We start from the raw sequence: 24,338 nt of genomic DNA on the forward strand, positions 1-24,338 counted from the left end.
CCGCGAAAGCAAAGGTGCTCATAAAATATTTCACTACTTGGAAAGAATAAAGCCTGTTCTAGCAGCGCGATGATCGTCTCTTCTCCTTTGGAGTGGCATTCAGGATGTCGTGACAGTGTTCTCGGCCCTGGGTTTGCCCAGAGACAGGAGAGTTTTTGTAAACTGAACTTAAGACATGATTAAATATGCTGTGATTTCCTGTGATTAATTTCCTCTGGAAATTACTTTATGCCCACATGCTGAGAAGTCTGTCTTACTGGAACTGAACTCTGTTAGTGTGGAAGCTCGTCAACTTTAAATTGTATTTAATGGGGGAAAAAAGTTAAACATAAATACCACAAAGAATCTCGCCTCTCTCTTTGATTATTGTTTTTTTTTAAAACACTTTGTCACTTTGTTGCTGTTGTTTGCTGGTTTTGGTGGTTTGGTTTTTTTTTTTTTTGTCTGAAGGAGGTCAGGAAGGCTGGCTGAATGGAGAGCATAGCGTAGCTGAGGATACACAGAATGTTGTCAAAACTGCAAAAATTTATCTAAAAAGTTATTTGTAAAGGATCCGATAACAATGTTTTCTTTAATCCTTTTAAAGGGAAACATTCTGATGTAAATGTTGTTGCTAAGCTTACTTTATCATGGTATTGCAAGTTTTTTTTGACATGTGACTGCTTCCCATCTTTCTTCTAACTGACTTTTGCAAAGAAGAATGGGTTCTTGCTATGTAGTACTTCATCAGCTGCAACAGAGTTGGCAGGCAGAATTTTTTAGCAATTCTGTTGATAACATACAAGCCAGAAAAGAAATGGGTTATGAAAGTGAACTGCAAAAGTTTATGTTCACATGTAGGTGGGAGCTGGGAAGCTTCCTTGAGGGACTGGAAGGAAACCTGAGGCACGAGTAGCTGCAGAAATTGATTTTGAAGTACCGTTTCCAGTTCCTGAAAATGCAGGAAAAAGGTATTTAATGTATGTTGATACCATAGTATCTCCTTGAGTCTCCTAAAAAGGCAATTTCCCTGTCAGCGCTGTATTTCTTAGCTTTGCAGGCAGGATGGAACCGAGGTAAAACAGATTGTTTTTACTTTAGCTAGAAAGCCAAGAAAATCTGTGAAGTTCTGGTTTTCCTTTAGAATAACTTGAACAGGGGTGTTGGGCATTGAGTCTCTGCAGATAGCAGAATTTATTTGCAGAAATTCTCATATCTGCTTCCAGCACTTGTGGGGTTGTAAAAGAACACAATGGCATGCACTTCCCCCTGTTTGAAGAACTTGCCACATAGCGTAGTACAAATTGGTATGGTTGTGACCAGGAGACTGTTTGAAATTTGAGAAAAGAAAGTTCTTTGTTACTGGGGGATGGAGCTTCAAACTTGCTAGCTGGGACCTAGCGTTAGATAAGTGTATCTTTTCTTAGATACACATCTTCACTGCTCTAAGTCAGCCTGTGGGGGTCTTTCGTTGTCTGTTAGGTTTATAATGCCCTTACCGAGTGCCTGCATTTCTTCAGTTCTAGTATTGGTCATTGTGTATCTACACGTTTTCAATGGACTGGTCTACAGAGAGCAGCTTCCTTTAGTGCACAATCTTAGTGCTTTCCTGGATCGGCATCCATCCAGTGCATTGAATGAGGCAGATGTCCCAGGGAAAAATAGTATGTGATCATGTGACTTAAACTGTAACATAATGCATGCAAATTAGACTGGGATCAGGGTACAGACTACTTGTTAAAAGAGCTTTGAGTATCTGTTGTACAGTTATACATGCATAAAAATATTGAAATAAATTGCAGATACGTGGTTCACTCTTGTAGTTTAGTTTCTCCCACTTTACCCCCAAAAACCTGGGAGGGTATTTTTATTTTACAGGTTCATTTGTAGTTAGAATGTCCTTTTTAAATAAAATTTTGTTTGACCTTCAAAAAAACCCATACATTTTAAATTAATATATATATTTTCTTTATCATGTATTATGTCAAAAGCAGTTTGTCCTACAAGTTTCAAATAAACCCCACAAAGATTTTTTAGTAGATTGCTGACATAATTAAATTTCACAGAGGGAGACCTGTGTTTGGGAAAGTACTCAATGCTGCATGACTGAGGTGTATCATGCAGGCTCTTAGATGGTGGATAAGAAGTAAGTCTCGGGAGTAAGTGGATGTTAAAGAGACTGACTAGCAGTTCTGCTGTCTTAATGCTTCTGCATGGAATAGTCCCAGCTATTTGCTCTCCTCTGGTTCTGGTACGGTATATGTCTGTACTGGTCTGTTGCAGTGGCTCTGGCACTTTTCTAAGTACGTGAGAAACCCAGCAGAAAGCTATTTCTTTTCTTTTTGTTTTGCTTGAATATTTTTTTCCACCTCCCTTGGGTTAGCAAATTAAATTATCTTATTGTATGGTCAGATGAGTGCCAGAGTAAGTATACAGAATGGGAACAGCAGTGTCGAGCCTGGAAGAAGAGAATACTCACTTTTCCAGTAGCAAAGATACATTTGGTCTGCTTAGCTGTCTTATCTGGCTGTCCCCTGTGCCACTATAGACTACTGCAGTCAGAAAGGGGGTGCGTTATGTATAAATCTGGCTCTCCCCTGTGCCACTGTAGACTACTGTGGTCAAAAGTGGGGTGGGTTATGTATAAATCCAAGGAAACAAAATAATTAAGATACTGGTTCTGTTCTTGTTGTTAGCCTTTACTGTCCTTGAGATGTCCGCAGCCACAGACTAAGTGTTCAGAACATATCACTGGATGAAAAAAATGTTTCTCTGCAAAGTAGATATAAAAAGAGGGAGGAGAAGTGGTTCTGTTAAGTGGTGTGGCCTTTGTTCAAGGAAAAGCAGGATTTTTGTGCCAAGCTTATAGTGGTATATTCTCTTTCTCAGAATTTAGGGCTGTAAGTTTTAAAATATTTTCTTTTTTTTTCTTGCCTCTTTTTTTTTTGAGTGTGTGATTTTTGTGAATTGTAGAAGAGTGCTATGTGGTATATGTTTAGAGAAATTATGTGGTATATGTTTAGAGAAATTATGTGGCATATGTTTAGAGAAATTATTCATTGAAAATGGACATATGAAGCATCTCCTCTCTTAATCCCCTAAATAGAATGCTAAATAAAACACGATAGATTTTTCCCACGTGAGCCAAACGTATTTGTCAACTTTGTTTCTCCTTTTCTTTTTCTCCTCTTAGAAATTGTTATTGAAAAATAGAGGTTTTCCTTAGCTAGGTGCTTTTTAGAGCTCCAGCATGTGGGCTTAGTGAGCTGATTGAGGTCCAACAACTGCAGCTGTCTTACAGTCTAGCTTCTTCAGCTTATTCTGCTGTGTTTATTACAAGGATTGGCCTTTTTGTAATAGGGTCCTCTGTTTATTTGTTTCCATTCTTGTGAACCAAATGTTTTATATTCTGATCTTTTCCACAATACTTAAGAGGGTATCTTCCTTGACAAATTGCTGAATCTTCTAAAGTCTGTGTGATGGGCTTTCCAGATCTCATCTCATTTTGTACCTCATTCCAAATGAGATTCTGGTTCTGCTCATTTTGTTTCTTTCCGGAAAGAACTGTAATTACTGAGCTTTTCAGAGCAATAATAACAGAAGTGGTGCCACTCCCTGGTATTTCCAATATGTTTCTTTGTGCACGGGGTATTTTGTTAGTCTTCAGCTGTGGTATTGCATGAAGAACTTCTAATCAATCCATTAGCTAGCCATTATGGTCTGAAAGTAGCAATACATTGAATGCATTAAATCAGATGTATTTCTGACTTTTCCCTCAAAATGCCATGCTTAAATAATTTTGTTGATGACCTTTCTCTTGAATTGCAAATATTTGGCCATCTAAATATGCATTCTGTTGTGTTCAAAACCAAAGCCTTTTCAATTATCTCTTATTTGTCTTCTCATTGTGGATTATATTTCAAGATTAGGAAGAAAAATGCAGGAAGATGGAAAGTCGCGATATGTTTTCTGTGTTCTCATGAACGTACCTTTTTCTTGCTTTCATTAATCTCCCCTTCTCCCCCCTTCCACCTGTGACTTAACTGATTATTCTGTGGAACTATATCATTGCAGGAACCTTGATGTAAGCAATTATTCTACTTAATTTTATAATTCCATTTACTTAATGGGTAATATTGCAGTTTTACTTATCCCCCCCCCCCAAATTTTTCTAAGAATGTAGAAATGGCCACATAGATGGACCTTTGATCTGACTGAAAAGTAAGTGACTTTTCTCCAATAGCTATAACCTGGTTCTAAGGGAGATAAGAAAGGTGTGAGCATATATGGTATTTTCTGCTAAGGCATTGCTAGTCTCCATCTATTTTCTGCTTGGAACTTCCGAGTCAGGTGTAGTTCCTATTAAGGATTATTCCTTCCAATTGATCTGCATTTCTTCAGTTATGTCTTGAAAAGGCAATTCAACCAAGATGGCCTTTTATATTTTTCAAGCCTTCATTTCTTATACCAGCTGTATACCAGCTTAATTTAATAATTAAAGTCTTGATTTCCTACATATTTTTGTTGTTACAAAAAACCCACTCCAGTTTTGTGAGGTTAATGAAGATTACACTTCTGCTTCTCCATCTCCCCGTTCTTTTTATTGTACTTGGTTTCTAAAGGGGATAATCATGTAATGTGAGGGTCAAACGCTTCCTGTAAGAACTGCTTTTTGAAGTGGTTCACAAGGAAAAAACACATATTGAATTTTAGCTTTAAGTTGACTGTGAAATTGGCCATTACAAATATTTTTTGAATTGTAAGCAGAAATTTAATTCAGGAAGTCATTGGGGAGCCTCTGAGAACCTAGAACAACTTTTTGTTTGGCTTTTGGATTAGCAGAGAGTTCTGAAGAACGATCACAACTGGTTGATATAAGAACTATGGAACAGCTACAATAATTTCATGTTACAGATGATATTGCCCTCTGTGGTCATTTTGTGTTTGTTTTACTATTACAGTTCTTGCTGATAAACATAATAAAAGGTCTTGTTCAAGTGCTATATTTCTTCTAAATGCTGCTCAGTCATCATCCTCTAATAGTCCTTTAAACATCACACTAATTATTTTATTGGGCTATATTGGAAATAATTGGGTAGTGCCTTTATTTTTGGTGAAGTCTACACTAACTATCTTTAGCAACCTTAGTGAAATTGATTAGTTCTAAGTCTGTCATAATTCAAACATGTTTGTTAAAATAAATGTTTTTAGTTTTAACTGTTACCATTTGGATCACAAATTCTGTAGCATATTTTTAATTAATCAAATCTTAATTCATCAGCTTTGAAATACACCTTGTGGTCTCTTTTTAGACCAGTTGCAGTCCTAATATATTGCAAGGAATTCTATATGTAACTTGTTCTTGCCAAGTGCTCTTTTGAGAGGCGCAGTTGCGTGCCCAGTATCAGTCTGTCATGGTTTGGCCTCAGCCAGCAACAAAGAACCACGCAGCCACTCGCTCGACTCCCACAGCCGTGGGAAAAATCAGCAGAAAAGGGCAAAACTCGTGGGTTGAAATATTATAATTTAACAGAACAGACAAAGGGGAGAAGAAAGAAAAACAATAACACCGGTAAAGGAATATAAGAACGCGATTACAGTACCGCCGCGAAGCGCACCGACCGGACCCGCACCGCCGCAGCCCGCCCCCGAGTGGCGACTGACTCCCTCGCCCCGGCTAGCGCCTCTTATAGCCCGGGCATGGGTCACGTGGGATGGAATACCTGCCTCCCCTGCCGGCTCCTTGGGGAAATTAACCCCATCCTTGCCGGAACCAGGACACAGTCCTACAGATACATCTTACGTAGCATATCAAAGAGGCACAAATTCATGAAGATCTGAAATGCCAGTTAAAGAATGGAAGCATATGGCTGGTTTTCATTTGTTGCATATTCTTACCTTAGAGATTTGTGTCCCCTTGTTTTATGGTGAGCTGCAGAGAGGCTTCTGATGAACCTGCTAGTTGTTTTTTACTTTTTTTTCTTCCTCTTCTGTAGATGGTACTACATGGCTTTGTTCTCTTCAGTTTTCTTCCTAGTTGGAGAACAGTAAGAAAGATAATGTTGCTGGCACAGAACTGGTATTAGTGAAAAATAGTAGCTGGATATAATTAGTATGTGTATTGCAAAAAAGAATAAATATTAAAAAAAAACCCTAGCAAACAAACAAAAACAACCGAACAAAAAACCTCAAGCATGAGCAATGGAAAAATAAGCTGACACAAAAAAAATGCCAGGCTGAACTTAAGCTTGGGTGTAGCTTGAGTCAATCACTTGAAAGTCCAGAGATGTCACAAACTTTTTAAGTTTGGCAATAACAATATTTGAAACATGGTAGCCATCACAGAAAATGTATTATTCTTTCTGTTAATCATTTTGTGCTGAATCTTCATACCCGGATTGTTTTGTTGACTCTTTTCTTGTTCAAAATTTTATTTTTTATTTCCTTGAGCCATGGGTAAGTTGCCTGTCTGCCTCAGGTCTTGGTGAAGTCAGTTAGTCTTCAGGTACTGCAGATGACTTCCGTGTATGGCAGGATCTGTTTTTACACAACGGTGCAAGGCCCAATACAATGCTATTACAATATATTCTTTAGCTTGCTGTAGGAACTGTATTGCTTGGTATTATCCAATGTGCATGTCTCTTCTTTTTTCCTTTTCTTGATTTTCTTGAATGGTTTGTTTGTGTTGGTTCTTCCCCCCCTCCCCTCCCCCCCGGAATAAATTTTTCTTTCTTCAGTATTTGCAACTTCTAAATCATGTATCATTGTGCTGGATACTGCATGTGTATTTTTTCTAGCTTTTCTTAAACAACCCTTGCTTTTTCCCATTTTTGTGGCCTGATTGCATTTTCTTTAGCATACTCTATTGGCAGTTTGAACTGTCAAAGTTAAATGTGTTCTGGCATTGCATTGCTGAAACTGCAAATACCAACAGTCAAACTTCCCCGTTTAGGGCAGACTGATACTCCATAATCTGGTTTGCATTGATCTCTTGTAGGATTATCCTTGCAAGTGTATCATTTCAAAATGTTGCCTGGTTACTTGCTTTGAGGAGGTCTGTGTTTGTAAAAGAACCAAGAACTAAATTATCCAACAACTTCAGTTCTTGATGTTGGAATCCCATTTCAGTACCTGCACATAGTAGAAATGTTTTAAAGTTTTTATTCATCATGCCTTGAGTTCTAGTTTGTTAAGAAGCAAGAAGGTTTTTCCTGCTAGAGCTTCTGACGTTGCTTTCATGGTCTGTAATTCTATTTAGCTGTACCCTACACCATAACCATTTTCAGTTGGTCCAGTTAATACTGCTGGGTATTTACTTAAATGTCTGACAAGGGGAACTCATTTTTATTTTTATATTGTCTGGGCAGCCTATAGCACATAGTAAAGCCCTTTATAATGTGGCAGTAAAAAAAAAAAATAGCTGAGACATTGGTATCAAGGCACAACAGTGAACCAGGAAGCTCTGAGTCATTCCTTGCCCAGTTGAGGCAAATTGAAACCTTTGATTTAGTTTGTTTTTGTTTTTGTTTTTTTAAGAAAAAAGTAAACAAACACTTATTTTTAGTGCAATTCATAAAATTACTTCAAACAGCACTTTGGCAGAAGACTAGATTTAGCAGATTAAGATCCTTGAGTTCCTGTATTTTGTAGGTCTTTCCCTTGGTGCAGTTTTATTCCAAAACCAAGAAAAGCATTATGCCTTACTATTTTTATCTATTGTGCTTTTGGGGGGGCAATGCCGTGGTCTTAAAAAAAAAATATTCAAAGATGTTTGTGTATTGTTTTATTTGTATAGTTATTTCCATACAAATTCTTCCTTTCTATCTTTTAAAGACATTTATTCACATCTGTGGTCACTGATCTAAGGCAGATTTAGAAGAAAGACTGCATTGTGTATGATGAAGTGAGAGACTAAAGGTTTGATCATTGGATTGTGATGTGTTATAAAAAATGGTTGAGGCAAGTGAAAAAAAGAACAAAAATACACACTGAATCTTTTTTTTTATGTATGTAGTTTTATTCTGTAATGGGTAGATATGAAAAATTACTTTATATTTGACTAACCTAACCCTATTATATTAATATTTCTTACAGTTACTATAGACCTGTCTAAATATAATAAGTCCCATGAGTCTTAGGTGGATTTGTTGTAGTTGACCTGTGTTCTCATAGCAGCCTAAGCAGAACTGGCTGCTGGCTGTCCTGATCCTGGCCTGTTCTTCCCTTTTGTCCCGCTCCTAGCTGCACAGCCCCACTGCTTTTGCTTTAGTGCTAGGTCACTGTGTGTTTGCTTCTGGGAACCGTTCAATTGTTTGTGGGAGTGGAAAAGAGCACACAAGTTAGTCTGTCCCTAGTTGAACATGCTGAAATAGCTCAGCACAGCTGCACAGCCACGTGAGTTCTGCAGCCAAGGAAAAGGGAGTAGTCGGAACTTTGTGGCTGGAGCAGGGCAAGAGGATTGGGATCCTGACAACAGCGAGACTGGCTTGGGCTGGTGTGGAACTGCAGCTTCTTCAGTTTAACATTTATATGATGAGGGTTAACACTGCTCATTTGCTTGTCAGATGAGTGTTCAACACTAAGGTTGAAAATAAGTCAATACAGTGAAGTTCTGGACACACAAGCAACTTATGACAGGTAATTTATGTATTAGCTTTGTATGTGTTAACTTTCCGTAGTAACTCCTACTGTGTGGTATGTGCAAGGAACACAAGGCAGTTCACACAAAGCAGGTTACTTGAGATCGGTTGCAGTGGAAGTGTGGATGCAGGAGCTGCTAATAAGGAAGAGGTGCCACACTATAAATTCATATCCCATACTGCTGTCCAGTAAACTGTTCCTATATTTAGATCTTTACATTTAATTAAGCTGCTAACTTCCTCATTTCAGCCTGTAAAACTTTGGGCACAGGCTGCTGCAATCTCATTCTAAATTCTGAATACAATGTATACACTGGAATTTTATCACATTTTCAGATAATAAAAGCTGTGGAATGATTTGAAAATAAAATGTGTTTACTTTCTCTCTGAACCAAACTTGCTAAAACATCTTCAGAGCGCTTTGAACTTGACGATAAAGTGGGACTAAAAGTCAGTCTTTGGAGCTCTGTTGTTCTGAGTTTTTCTTAGTACTTAGAGTTAAAATACAAATAATAAAGGATAATTGTTTTGCTGTGATTATTCAGTATTCTTTTAAATTTCAACTGCCTTTTTGTCTGCAGAAGATTGCAGATTGGTAGCTACTGGTATATTCTAGAGCAGCTGTTCTGAACTGTAGAGCTTGACTTTTAGGGATGTATTGGCTAACATGGCTGGACCTTTAACATTGAAATATATTCTGCTTAACCCGTTATGGTGCTTGTGTGTTTATACTTGCAATACCATAAGAATGCACTCATTCTGTTAAAAACACTCATGTGCCTGGATGGGGTGGCCCTCAACCTGTTCATCTTGTGGACCAAGTACAGGGAACGTGTTTCTATTTTCTCTCTCCCTCTCTCCACCTTGTAATAGTACATGGCATACACAGCCAAGGCCAGCAGGGAAAAAACACATCTGAATTTCTGGCCAGATTGGGAAAGCACTTTGCTTTTGATTCAAAGTAAAGCAATCCTATTAAGATAAGATGGAGATTAAAAAAAAAAATGCAGGAGAACAAGTAATGTCTGGTTTCCTGGGGATGTGTCCTGAATCCCAAACTGAGCTGAACCTCAACATACACATGTACTCTTTCTTGCCCACTTGGTTGGGAACAAGCAATATTCTGTGGGGAAAATAACCCAAATTGCAGATAGCCTACAAAGGCAGAGCACAGAGGAGGCATGTGAGCACAGGTCAGCCAGCAGCCTGTAAGGAGCTGGGGACTGTCGAACTTGTAGCAGTGTTTCTGCCAGTGGGATGATTGACTTGTTCTTTTGAACTTGTTCTGCCCTCCATTCTCCTAAAAACCCCAAACTTGTTCACTGAAGTGCCAATGAAAGGGATGACTAGATCCCTTTTTGTGGATGGGGTTGAAGTACCACTTCCTCTTGTTTGGTTCTGTGCCTGGAGCAGTGTCTATGGAGTTCAGAGCTCTTCCCATTAGGCTTCCCTTTCAGATATCTTCCTTTTATTGATTTATTTTTTTTAAGGCAACAAAATTATTGAACTTACAAAGAAAAATCTCTATAGAGATCTTCCCATAGAACTACTTGAATTCCAGATTTCTCTCTATCGAAGGACACCCTTACATTCAATTAATAGTTTTTAAAAGTTTTTATAGTATGATATTAATAAAAGCATTTTCCAGTGGTCTCCAAATGTTCCAAAGTTAATCAAATTTTCATTGTAGTATTCTGCAAAACATATGCTAATGTCACCCTAAATCAAGTTTAAATCAGTTATCACCAATCACTCTTAAACCGTCTTCTAAAGGAAAATATCCTGCTTACATAGCAATCAGGGCTTCTGATCATGATTTAGTTGAGGGGTTGTAATACATCTGCTCAAACAAGTGTTTGCATAAAAACATCAAGTTTCATACTCACTGTATGTGTTAATTCTAAAAGTTTACAGTGACAATTTCACATCTAGTGGTTAGATCACGTTTAGTAAATAAGAGGTAGTGTAAGAAAAAAAATTAAGACTTACCATGCTAGTAGCTATGTTCCTGTTTGTTGGCTGCATACAAGAGAGGAGTGAGTAGGCACCGCAAGCAAGCAAGGGTGGAATAGCTTCTCTCCAGGGAAGCCATTTGCTAGGTACTAGTTACAGACTGGTTTAAAATTTTTTTAGTAAGTAATATTTTTCATTAAAACTATGGTTATTCTTGTTGTTTGAGCAAATGTCTTATCCTGCTTTATGTCTTGCTAAATTCTTGATATGGTATTTTGTTTTCATGTGATCATACATTGTTGTGTTGTATTTGTTACCTTTCAGTTTCATTTCATGGGAAGGATGCAGACATTAAAGAAATACTATACTCCAAACTGCAAGACTAGGTTTCTATTAAATGATTTGGGTTGTGACTAAAGAACTGAACAAATAATTAAGATATAAGGGATTTTAAGCCTTTTTCTACTCTTATTTTTACATGAATCTCCAGGAAGAGGAGTATCCATCAGGAAAAGATCTTAAAAGTCAAGTCCCATGTTATTGTTTGAGATTGGAAAATTTTGAACATGAAAAAACTGCTCTCTTTGTCACACTTACCAAGCTAATTTTTAAAGAATTTTGGTTTTAAGCTTGTCATCACAGTAAATACTTTATAGAATATCCATGTTGCACAACATAATTGTGATACAGAATCCATGGGCTTTTATTACGTGTGTGCGCATGCACGTACACACAGTCTGTCTTCAGTGAAGATTGCCTAGAGCAAACATCACTTACAACTTTAATGCAAAATTTTGAGCCTTTGGTTGTTTTGTAAAATAAGTACATCCAACTTTTTTTCATGTAGGGCCTGCATTACTGATCTTGGAACAAACAACTTTGTGTATTTCCAAGAAAAATACATCTGTGGACTTGGCTGTTGAGAATAATTGTAAAAAGCTCCAAAGCATTCCATAAGGGAGAGGGTAGAATATATCAAATATTTTGTATAGAGCCTACTTTGGAATGATAAATGCTTTTTATGTTACTGTGGAGATGTAGCAAAGAATAAGAAGCGAATAACTTTTTGAATTTATATCTGTAATACTATGAATGGATGTGGAGATCAATAACATTGGTTTAAAGTGTTGTTCTCTATTACTTCCACTTTCATGTTCTGTGTACTTCTGTATTGTGTCAAGAAGTAAAATGGAACTGAAAACTGGCAGATAGACGTTAAAATTACTTAAATATATGTTTTTCTTTGGAGAGTATAGTTATCTTCATACTCACAAAGTAAGTAATTCCTTGTATTAAAGAAGAATAAATTTGCATTGCCTGGAATGTAATTTAATCTTACTAAGTATGTTGGGACATGGAATGAATCCTATGTATTTCACAATTTTGGGGAAAGTGAAATCACCACCCTTGGGAGGTTAAGAGGTCCAGTTTTATTTGCGAAGTGGTGTTTGTCTTTTCAGTAGTGCTCAGGACTGTGGTCAGTACTTGGCCAATGCAAATAAAACCTCCTCTTCATACACAGCCTACAAAATAACTTGGAATATGCCACAACAGAGGCAGTGAAAATAGGAAGTGGAGGAGGAGGACTTGACTGCTTCTTTAAGATTGCATTCTGCCTGAATGCAATATCTGATTTGCTTTTATTTATTTTTAATTTATTTTCTTATTTGCTTATCTTGGCAATAGTATAGTCTGATAACATAGTCTGATATGGAGTGTGGGGGGGTAAGTATTTCAGTAGCTTTCGTTAAAGGAAGCCTTTTCCCAAAGACAAGTTGGTTACAGTTTCTTTGGCCTACTAGCTGCAATCATTTAAAAGGTTAGTAATCAGACGCACTATTTTATTAGCATACTGGGTATACTGCTCTCTGTATAGATGACCTTGTTTGATCATGGTGAAATGGGAAAACTTTGAAGTATTTTTCTTTATGCAGTTCCTTAATCTGAATGAGTGTGATGGATGAAAGGTGAACATTTGATTGATCGATCATAAGTTAAGCTATGCTTACAAGCAATCATTGCATAAAGAGCAATGCTGTTTGTTGACAGCAGCTTTTGAAAAGTGTTGCCTTTCAGTGCAGGAAGGCTGCAAAGAAGAACTTTCATGAGAAATTTTTTTTTGCTTATGAATGTAAAGATTAGGAATGCAAAATAAGCTGCCCATTTTCTTTAATAAATACAAAATATCCTTATTGCCTGGATAAAATAAGACTTTTTTGAAGTCTTAATGGCTTTATCCTGGTGGCTAATAACCGAGTATACTTTTAAAAATTTGAAATCTAATGTTTAGACTGAGAATACCTTAAAACAAAAATTTAGTTTTTAACCTTCAGGTACCCCTGGTTATTATAGTAATAATATATGCATAAAAAGGCTTATGATTGTTATTTAAGACTATTTCCAGGCACAGCACCAGTCTCATGCAGAGTTTTCTAATCAGTCTTTTAAGAATTTGTGTGTTTACCAGTATTCTCCGTAAAGATAACCCAGTATTTTATTTTCTGTCAGCTTGCTGAAGTCTTTGTTTCAATCTGCTGTTCTTAACACAATTTTGTCTGCTACCTTCTACTAGGAATTGTGTTTTTTTTTCTGGAAAGGGGACTTTTGTGGTGAGGAAAAGCATGACTGTCTTCATAGTACCTGTAACATTAATTTCCTTTTCTTAGATGCTTTAAATGGCAGATTAGTTAGTTTCAATTGAGGGAGTTTGTTTAAACTTGGTAGAACATCTTAATGTTGGACTTCATATTTCTTGTAGACATTCTGATTCATGCAAATGATATATTTTTGCATACTGTGAGACTCAAATGATTATTGATAGCTGTCAGGTATGCCTTGGTTTTGTACGTTTGTTTGCGGTATTTGTATGTTAATATTGATATAATAGCAAAGGAAACAAAGGAAATTATCTCAGGCTTTTTTTTTTTTTTTTCCTTGGTCATTATTACATCAAAAATGGGTTAGGAAACGGTCTTTTAAGTCACTGTCCCTTGTCCCTCAAAATCAAAAGCCCAAGCAACTTTCACTGCAGCTGCACTGTTAACAGAAAAAGGGGTTTATTTCAGTTGCTGTTCTGACAGCTATTCCTGTGTGTCACAGCAATAACATAGATGTAGAACTAATTCTGACCTGGACTAGAGGGAGAGGATGCTTGTGCAACCCCACAGCTGTAGCCACACTACAGGATAGATTTGCTGACTGGCAGAGGGCAACTGCCTCCTGGCTGACTTACTCCATCAGATGCAGTGGGTGGCCTGTAGGGCAAGACTATCTGGGTCCCTTCTGCAGAGATCTCAAACTCTTTGAATGCAGGAGGAAAGGCTTTTATGCCTTTTTGTAACTAAAATATGAGGAAGTAATGCTTCTTCCCACAAATGCTGCTGAGGAGTCTGCTGTAATAATCTGACCCTAGGGCCAGATCGACAGGGTGCACCCTCCAGCTTCATCACTGTAAAGGTAAGATGTGGCTGAATGTCTCTTCCCTCCCCCCCTCCCCCCCTTTTTTTGTTGTTTTGGTTTTCTTCCCCTTCCTTTCTCTCACAGCCAGAGACCCCCTGAGAAATACATTGCTGTTGCCTTATTGATTTGGTAGAACTCTAACTCTTGATGTTTTAGTTAATCTTTTATGATAGGTAGTATAGGTAATGTGCATAGCAACCTGTGTTGGATGTGTACTAATTTAAAAAAAAAAAAAAAAACAAACAAAAAAAAACAAAACAAAAAATAGGGCAGCATGACTCAGCTTGATCTCCTGATGCTTTATAAAGGCATTTTCTTGCTCTGGTTTTCATTTCTGCTCTATGTTTTATTATATTTATATTTTTTTCTTCTTAATCTTAAAATAACTTTTAAAAAATCTTTTTTAAAATATTATATCTAGTAGATGTTGCAAGTGAATTATTTTCTCTGTAAACAAAAGGCCGAGGTGATTTTTGTAGACTAAAGATTCAAGGAGGTTTACATAATACTGTTTTGCCTTCTTGCCTCCTCCAACTCTGTGTACAAAAAAAAAAGGGGGGGGTGAGGGGCAAAAAGACAAGAGAACAGTTGCAACGTAGTTGTTAAGAGGGTTTCTTTGCTCATAGTGGTTCCGTTGTTCTGTAGAATTTAGTCATAGCTATATCTTTTGATGGACACTGAAAATTATGTCCTGTGCAGCTTGCTGTAGGTGACCCTGCTCTGCTGGGGGGGTTGGACTAGATGATCTCCAGAGGTCCCTTCCAACCCTGACCATTCTGTGATTCTGTGATCTTAGATGTAGTATAAGGCTTCAGTATGATTTTTCTAATCTTGTTAGCCAAGAAATTGTAGCCAAATTTGGATACTTGAACTAAGGTGGAACAGGTCAAACACTTCAGAAGCAGAATGAATACCCAAGGCTATTGTTCAGTTGCCTTGTCAGCTAAACCTTAATAAGTTTAAGAGAGAAGCCAACAGACCAAGGAGGACTGTGATTTTTATGAAGTGTTTTGGTTTAGTGATAGGAACAGTCATCCTAAACGTACTCCTGTTCTCCATTTGAGCAAGGAGGTTAAATTGAATGGATGCTTCACTTTTCTTCCTTTGGGTTTTTTGCTTTCTTCCACTTTACCTGTTTTCATGCTTGCCATCCAGTTCTATTCTGTTATGTCAGTGCAACTCTCAAGTAATTGCATAAAATTTTCATTAACTTTGTAACTAATAGCAATATTTATATCAGTGTGAATGAGAACACTTCCTTCTTCAGGACTGTATATAGTGTTTGAATTTTTCTAGAGGAATGTGTTCAGGTGAATTTTCCAGCCAGTGAAATATTGAATAATAATACTTAGAGCTTGTTTGACAACTGCTGAAAATCTGTGATTGCTTTGGTCAGTTTTCCAAAGTATGCAAGCTCATCTTCTCTGGGGGATGTTGATGAAGAGTTTCAGTGGTTTTAAGTGTAATTTACCTTTTTTCTGCCTCCATTGCTTTTATTTATTATTTTTTTACAGCCTTTTAAGAGTATATTTTTATTAACCTTTATGGATATTGTTAGGACACTAATCTAAGCCTCAAAGTGAAAAATACTGTCACTTGTCAACTTGATCCAATTTCACTTTATTGTCACTTGACAACTCGATCCAACTTGACATGACCAAAGTGTTACTTGGGTAGTGTCTTATCACTCTGCTAAATTTTTATAGCTGTATCCTGTGTTGCTTGGCAAGCAATGGCCAACACTGGTAGTTTTCTTGCTTCCCATTGTGAAGTACACTGTGAATTCAGAAGGTCCATAAATTTTTAAAGAAATATTTTTATTGATCATTAGCCTAAATGTCTTTAATTCAGATGGGTATTTATTTATTTGTTTTGAGGAGCAACTTTGCACACTACTGTGGCATGAAAGATGGTTTACGTAGATTCAATTCCAGTTCCCAATGAAAGGTTCTTCAGCCATACATCTTTCTTTTTGGGGGGTGTTTTTTTGGTTTGGTTTTTTTTTTTTTTTTTTTTGGGGGGGGGGGTGGTGGTGGTGGTGGTGATGTGCATGTTTCGTTTGTTTTCCTGCACAAGATACCCACTTTATTAACGAATTCACTTGATGGACTGGCCCTAGGAATTGGTGAGAATAGTTTCAGCTGTTGCCTGTGGAACCCTTTGTCTCCCTTTCTGGGATGACAATATGAGTAGTGAAGGAAGCAGGGAATTATGAAAGCACCAAGGATAGTTTCATGCCTAAAACGTTTAGAGACTACCCTAGAGTATGAATTATTTTCTTGTATTTATAGTTCCTCTGATGGCAGATGAGCTGTATACCCATAATTTGGAAAGGTGCTTTTCATTTTCTAGCCACTCTACACGTGGCTTTAACCTTACTTGCAAAAGAATTAGGCATTCAGTGTTGTAACAATTAAATGAGACCATTTGAACACTTGTAGTGTTGTGTAAAGCAAGGTACTTTAAGATGAAATGCTGATGGTTTTGGAACTTAAATACTCATGTTTAAGATACTTCATTGTTAAAGAGTGGTCTCTACAGTTCCTTGTTTATAATAAACCCTTTATAGAGATTTTGTGGAGATTTTACTGTAAGTGTTAATGAATTTCTCATGCTGTGGTGATAAGCATGGCAGATAAAGCCAGTAGGAAGTTAGTAGTTCACGAAAGGACTTCAGTGATGTGCAATAAATAAGGCACAGGCTAATCAATTGATGAGGAAAGGAAAAAAAATACTGATTAATTGACTCTTAAGCTTTTTGTTTTAGCCTGAATAAAGTAAGAGTCCTGGTTAAAATATTATGTGGTGATGTAGTTAAAGGTTATTTTCTAATGCATGTATGTAAGTAGGTTAATTGTGATTGCGCAGGGAACACTGCTGGTGATACTGTCCAGCTTAGGAATGTTTTACAGAGTAGACAATATTATTGTGGTGTTTTCTACTTATAACTTCCTAGATTTAAATCAATTAGCTTTATAGATTACTTTTTAATATAAATTGTATTGATACAGTAATCTTCTCAGGACTGGGATTACCTTGACTTTTTTCTTTCTAGAGCATAAATTTCTCCACTCAAAAATAGAACTGCTGGCACTAGTATCCTTAATTACATTGAATAGTCAATAAAGCAGTCATGGTAGGCACTTTTCCAGTGGGCATTGTTTGCTGACAGAATTTCTTTGTGACTTGGGACACAGCTTCAACTTCAGGTCTTCTCCAGTCATTACTGGCTCCATTAGTGCTCTCTTAATTCTGACTTCTCCCTTGTCACGGCTTATGCCTGGTGTTTGCCTTTCTTGATTCCTCATTCCAGCTGCCTAGCTCCGTCTCAAGTGCCTTGTCCAGGTGTGCTTGGTGTTCTCTCCTTCTGGGTCTTCTACCCTCGTGTTTGTTTGCTACCAGCAGCAGTGGAAGAATTGAGAGTATGGGGGAAAGATGCCTTGGCTTTGGTTCTAACTGGTACTATAAGTTTAAAAACGGGTAGTTAAAGCAAATTGTGGAGCATGCTCAGTGTAGACAGATGTGTTGAGAGAATTTATCTGTGTACTCATTGAACTAAGTTGTTGAAAACTTAGTGAAACTGTTGTTTCCATGTTAAACACATGGAAAGTTTTCAAAAGCCTATTTCTTGTCTGCATTTGGATAGATTTGCACAAGAGCAATAGGAAAAGGTACAAACTGATACTAAGGCCTCATGTCACATTTCCGTTACCAATTTGCATATATGAGGTACTACTTATAATTTTTTCTAAGGTTAGTAACATAGAATATTTTCCTCTGACCTCGTTTCAGAAATGTTTGAGTCATTTCTTCTGAAGCTTCCCCAAACATACTAGGCAATTGTATGAGAAGGTAGACTTAATTTTAGCAAAATTTTTAGCAGCTGGAAACAGGAAGATATAAGGGCAAATAATGGGCAACATATTATCATCAAGCTGTGTCTCAGTTTGATGCAGGTTTTTTTTTTATTTTAAAATATTCTTAAATAAAATTTGTTGTACAGTAATAGGATAATTGTGTATCATTTTACTATTTTTAGTCAATATGGAGGGCTGTGGTGCTTAAAAGTCAGTGTCTCAGGATCAGTGTCTCAGTACTTGCTAATAGTTTAGTTGGAGAAGACAGCTGGTTGTTTTCATTTACAGGCAAATACAAAAATGTAGACTGTAGATTGCTCAAATGTGAGATTATTAAGGATTTTTGCTTACAATAACATTACTGTATCAAAAATATAATCTTGGCAGTGTTTCTCTAGACATATTTCAAATTGGTTACACCCATCTTTTGGCTACATAATGCAGGGCTTTAGTTCTTAGGACTGAATTATATTTACAGGGGTGATGCAGCCAATTTCTCTGTGGCTGCATCATCTGTTTCAAATGACTTCTTACCGATGTGTTCATTCTTACACAGCGCTTACTGCCTTTTGAAATTCATAGTACTTCACCATAAAACGCTGTTTCTTCTGCAGATGGGGAAACATTCTGCAGTTGCAATAAATGTCTCAGCAACTGACTTCCAGGTATCTAGAATGAAGTATCACTTTGAATGATCAAGTCTTAATGATGAAATGCTTACTAGCTTAATATGTAAAGGTTACAACACAATACTCCCATATTAGAAAAGAGTAATGAAACAATGTTTCAGTAAAGCATTTAAAATTCATTTTTCTAGGGAAGAAATCCTAATATTCTTGGTAAATACATAATCTAAAAAGTATAGTCTGTACTGGAGTAAGACAGGTCCATTTGGGCCAGTATCCTGTTCCCCATGAACAAAGGCTAGGTAAGGAAAGAGAGTTCATTAACTAGGACCCTACCAAGTGAAACCTCACTTGAGCGTGCTCCCAGCCTCTCAGAATGCCCAACTCATGAAGTTCCTGAGCTATAAGTGGGGTCATTGCATTTAATAGGCATGATGATTTTTACTTCCATGAATGTTTATTGCTTTTTGAACCAAGTGTAACCTTTTAGTATCCATAAAATTTCATTGCAAGAATTGTCATGACCTACATTTACACTGTGTAAAGAGCACTTTTGATGATTTTGCACCTGTCCTGTAGTAATTTAGTTGGTATCTCCTAGACAGTGAACAGTCTTTCATCCTTGTGTTGTTCAGAATGCTACAGACAGATTACTTAGCACAGCAGTGTATTAAAAACATTATTAGCTTTCATGAAGTTTTCAGGGTGCAGTGTAATTGTCCATATACTGTGTATATAACTAAGAAGGGTGCAATTTTGTATCTAATTTTTAATGCACTTTTTTGTTCTGATATTGAGCAACTGTTGCTACTGTATTCTGTTTTCAACCAGTTTTGCTATGCAGAATTTCAGCATAGCTTTGATCAAAGGCATTAGTTTATTCTAAAGAGTACTTGAAAATAAAATATGTATCTAGGTTGATGATTTGTCACAGTTGAGACAGCGCTGTTTGAGAAGAACAACGTTATTAAGTTCGGTAGAAATGGTGATGGGCTTTTAACTACAAATGTGCTGCCATGCTGTGTGGTATGATTGTTCTGTGTAATATGTTTTTTAAAACTATTTCATATAGCTTAATTTAATCTGTTTGTTGTCAGGCTTTATCATTTGTGGGAGGTTTGGGGGTTTGTTTTTTTTTTTTTCTAGCTCAGTAGTGTTGACCTACTTGTCTGTTTTATAAATAAAAATAGTTACTGACAGTCTCCCTATGTAAACTAAAGCATAGTATTTGAGTAAGAACTTTTTCAAATAGTTTGTATCTTCTTGAAGGTTTTCATATGATTTTCTAATTAGAACAGGAAAGCCAAATGGTGTAAATGTTGTTATGATAAGCAGATGGGAGATTGAAAAGGCAGTAAAATATAAATGAAATGAGGAGCTTTGATATTGAACAACATGCTTTCTGTCAAACATCCATTTAATTTACTTGTTAAAAGCTGGTACTTGGGCTGGCCATTTTTGGTGCTTCCTTTTCCTTTCTTAAAAGGAATGGAAAAATGTCATTTGATTGACCTAGTTTATCTTCTAGTTTTAAACTAGGTTAAATTAAAAATACAAATGTTAATTTCCTTCAAAGGTGCTGAATAAACTGTTTTAATTATTAAAACACTTGTTTGGTGACAAGATGTCTTTAAATTTGATTTCAGCAAGTTATTGCCGATTCCATTGTAGATATAATTTGTAATCTTCATACTTTCTGTGAATAAAGTATAAAGTGTAACAGAGATGCTGTATCACTTCTTCCATTGAGTTGGAGAACATCAAGTGGATGTAAGTTTCATTTGAAGAATGTGTTGTGATACAGCTGTGGGAAGATAACTCTATTGTAGGTGTATAAAAGAACGCTTTGTTGTAATACATAGTTACTTTTCTATTAATCAAATCTTTAGCACATTAAGTCTAACTTCTTCCATTTGAATTGCATTATTTTTTCTTAACTGGGTTGACAGCTCTGCTGGTTCATTTTAGCACCTGCCATGGTATGCTTTCTGCTTACTGTTTTGCAAATGTCTGGTTTGTCATTTTCAGATGCAATTTTGGCTTAACTCAGCTCTCTTTATAAATTTTCATAGTTTGCGGTGTCTCTCCTTGATTGTAGTTTGCCTAATGGGGCAGTGCTGGTATTGTCGTCTTACTCAGTTCTTACATGTTAGTCTTGTTTTTGAGAACCTCGCTGCATTCCTGTTATTATGCACATTATGCTCGTCTGCTACGGGCTTATGTCTACTTACAGTACATTTGTTACCCTTGCATAATTTCACTAGATGAAATATAAATAAAAGAGAAGAGAAATGCCAGATATTTGGTACTGAGAGGGAAGCAGACTGATTGCTTTTTATTTTCTTTAGCTTCCATTTTAGTGAATACAGAGTGGTAACGAATGAAATGATTGCTTTGGCTTGCTTTTTCTTAAAGAGAGTTTTGGAATGCTTCTTAAAGGCTTTTCCAAGTATCAACCATTGAATTACTTTGGAGAGTGCTTTTAATCACATTTTGTCCAGTGTCAAGTAGGCCGTATTATGTGAAGAAGTTTTTCATAAAAGATTTTATCCAGTTTTCAAGTTTTTGTGGTTTGATTTTTTTTTTTTTTTGTATTTTATGACATTTTAAATAGCTGTGGCTCTTTTTTTTTTTTTTTATGTAAGTATGTAGTATGTAGGTTTGTGTATTGGAAAATTAAGGGGTTTTGTAGGAATACTGTTTTTAGTTTTATTATTTATAAATAACTTTTAAATTGTTCATTTTGCTCTGCTTTGTTTACAATTCTAAATGTACACTATTAAATTTCAAAAATATAAGTTTTATTGAGAAAATCTAATGTTAAATAAGAAGCAAAAACTTCCTTTAATTTAAGCTTTCACTTGGTCCTGGACAGAGAACCTGAGCTTAAAACCAAATGAGGTAGTTTTTCTCAGGAAAATGTAATGACACATATGCAAGTTACTGTCTGTATTTTGTGAACATTTGCTGCGCTGTTTATTGGTTGTGATAGTGAAACATTAATGTAGCAATTATCTTGATAATAAGCAATCAAATGTTAAAAGCTTTCTGACAACTTGACATATGACTTTTGGGATTAACTAGCTGCTTGTTCATTTTGAAGAAGCTTACCTCCGATTAAATTTGCCTAGTTGCATAAAACCTCACACTGTGTAAATCTGGAGCCTGTCACTTCCTGTGATTGCTAGATTCAGTACATGCTATTGAGAATGCCGTATTTTCAAAGGCTTTATGTATTCTGCTCACAGTGTTTGCTGAGCAGGAACTGTAGCTAAAAATAACTAAAATGAATTTCTCTGTCTCTCTTTCTTGCTGCAGGATGACGTAGCTTTGCCAAGGATTTATCAGCTAAGCAGAAAATGAGCTTAACATCCTGGTTTTTGGTGAGCAGTGGAGGCACCCGCCATAGGCTGCCACGGGAAATGATTTTTGTTGGAAGAGATGACTGTGAGCTGATGTTGCAGGTAATTGCATCAGCCTTACATGTGCAACTGCTCAAATCGTGAACTTAATGCACCAGTTTTATATTCCTTCTGAAAATTAAATTCCCCAGATGTTGGGGGAGCTATTGTTTTGATTAAACTTTTGTGGTCATAGGAGAAGTTATCTTAAATATATTGCCATCAACCATACAGTTACTGTAGAAGTGCAGAGCATCACATTTTCTTCATCTAAATCACATACAGAATGCAAGAATAGAAAATGAAATAAACTTTGCGTTGCGTGATCAGTAAAGTAAGTAGATTGTATGCTCCATAAAATGTGATAATGCTAAGTGCACTGGATGCTTTTGAAAAGAGCTTTCTTTTTTCTGCCACTTGTAATCTAATTTAGTCATGTGATTTGATGTAACTCTATCCCCATGTCCTGATCATGCGGTACGAAGGCAAATGAAGTTAGTGGAGAAGAGTATTTCTCTGTCTTTAAGGAAGCTGAATGACTCAGTCTCGGTAATGGTTTCAGTGGAACTGTAAAAATACAAGTCTTAGTCAAAAGAGTTTGATACTTCAGCAACTTCCTCAACTTTCAGGATCACTATGCGGAACTTAGAGGTGTGTAACTGTATTGTTATGTAGCCATATTTCGTACGCTTTGCTCTGTCAAAGCTGTAGTCTTCTGACCTGCTCCTTTCTAGTATGTATATATTTTTGAATGGTTAATGGTAATATTTGGGGAGTTTCTTCTTGGATTCCTCTCTTTGGTTACAGCAGAACTCTTAAAGAGGATTGAACTTCAAAACTAATATTCTCAACCCTTCATATCATTCAATAAAATACTTTCTTTTGGATTTTTTGTTCCCAAGACCATGTATGCAGCCATTAATGGCCAAATTAGAATCTTATTTGCAAATGAAGTGCCTATAAACCTATGTTTTTGTGTGTTACTCAGAATGTAATATCTCTAGTAAACTGCATTTGGCTCTCAACCTCAGAAGGCATCCAAAGGTTTTATTGGTGATGGAAATACTTTGACCTGTTAGAAAGTAGTTGAAAATACTCTTAATTTCTCTTTAAAGACAGACAGTATGATGCCATGGTGATTTATAAGGGACATATTTAAAAATCCCAAACAAAATAACAAACAAACACAAAAAACCTCCAACACCCAAACACACAAAAAAGGCAACTAAAAAACCCCATCCCATTGGTTCCTGCCCAGAAAATCATAATCAAAAAATGCTTTTATTTTACCACTAGCTTGTTGTAATGGGAGGTTGTCTCTGAATAAGGGAACCTTTTCTTCCTTCTCTCTCCCCTATGCCATCCCCTCCCCATGGTTGATCAGTCCTTAGAGTGCAGCTGAATACTCAAGCATTTATTATTTTGTGTTACAAAACTTCAGTCATCATCACCTTCAAAAGTAGCTGCCTCTTTGATTAATATTTTGAATAGGTTCCAGTCATTTACAAATGTTATTTGTTGTGTATTGACTTCAGAGTTAGCAAAAAGAATCAAGGGGCCTGGTGATTTTCAAGAATATTCTCTTTAGCCTGCTGTCATGTTAGGTCCCCATGCCAGCATGACTGTAACACCACATACTGCTGAAGGGAGAGGAACCCACCAAAAGAGAAGCTAATAATGTGTTCTTGTTTTGTATGTATAGCTCTTTGTGTAGGCCCTTCTTTCCACTCTTGACAACTTGGTTGTTCTCTTACTGCAAAGCATGTGGACAATGCATGATAAAGCAAGCGGAATGTAATGCTTTTATTCATAATATCTTGACAGAGAACATGTTATAAAAGCCTTATTAAAAAGCATTTCAACTCTGTTGCATACTTGAGAGATTTAGACTTCAGATCTGTATCTAACCACTGTTGTTCTAACACAGGTTTTGTTTGTGTCTGGGAATACAGATTTGCTTTAAGTGGGTTATTTTGTAAATATTCTCAAACATAGTGTGCGGTATTTGTAGTTAGCTAGCTGCTCCAATGCATCACCCTGCTTGTGGACCAATATCACATTTTCTCCTTCTTTCACCATTACGTTTAGAAAACTTTTTGAATCTTGATGACGAGATCATCTCCAAGGTGTAAAATTCTATGTTATTCTTAATACCAAAATTATTTCCAAAGAAGAATACTCTTATATCTGTATTCTGAACATTTTCTTCGTAGTCTGAATTGGATTGAAGAGTCTTTGTCTGAAATAGTGCTAGTTACAAGTTTTTTTTAACTGAGGATGGAGTTTTCCTCTTTATATTCATACAGCTCCTAGCACAGTTCTTCTGTGATTTTTATTATTTCTGCAGTCATGTGTAAAACTTTGTACTGGATCTGGCTGGATGGAGTTAATTTTCTTTAGAGAAGCCCTTATGGTACTATGTTT

General features: G+C 36.5%; 1 protein-coding gene across 2 annotated transcripts in view; it reads left to right on the forward strand.

Annotated features, from left to right (window-relative positions):
- Positions 1-21,872: 21,872 nt before the first annotated feature.
- The window catches only part of CEP170 (centrosomal protein 170), a gene marked incomplete at its 5' end in the record, with an annotated part of 82,232 nt that continues 79,766 nt past the window's right edge, over positions 21,873-24,338 (forward strand). For both annotated transcript variants that reach the window (XM_082480162.1, XM_082480163.1), the window contains one exon: positions 21,873-21,977. In XM_082480162.1, the coding sequence (XP_082336288.1) occupies positions 21,873-21,977 (105 nt within the window). The remainder of the gene's footprint in view (positions 21,978-24,338) is intronic.

The sequence above is a fragment of the Vanellus vanellus genome (genome assembly GCF_965231255.1).
Source record: "Vanellus vanellus genome assembly, chromosome: 3".
Classification (NCBI taxonomy): Eukaryota; Metazoa; Chordata; class Aves; order Charadriiformes; family Charadriidae; genus Vanellus; species Vanellus vanellus.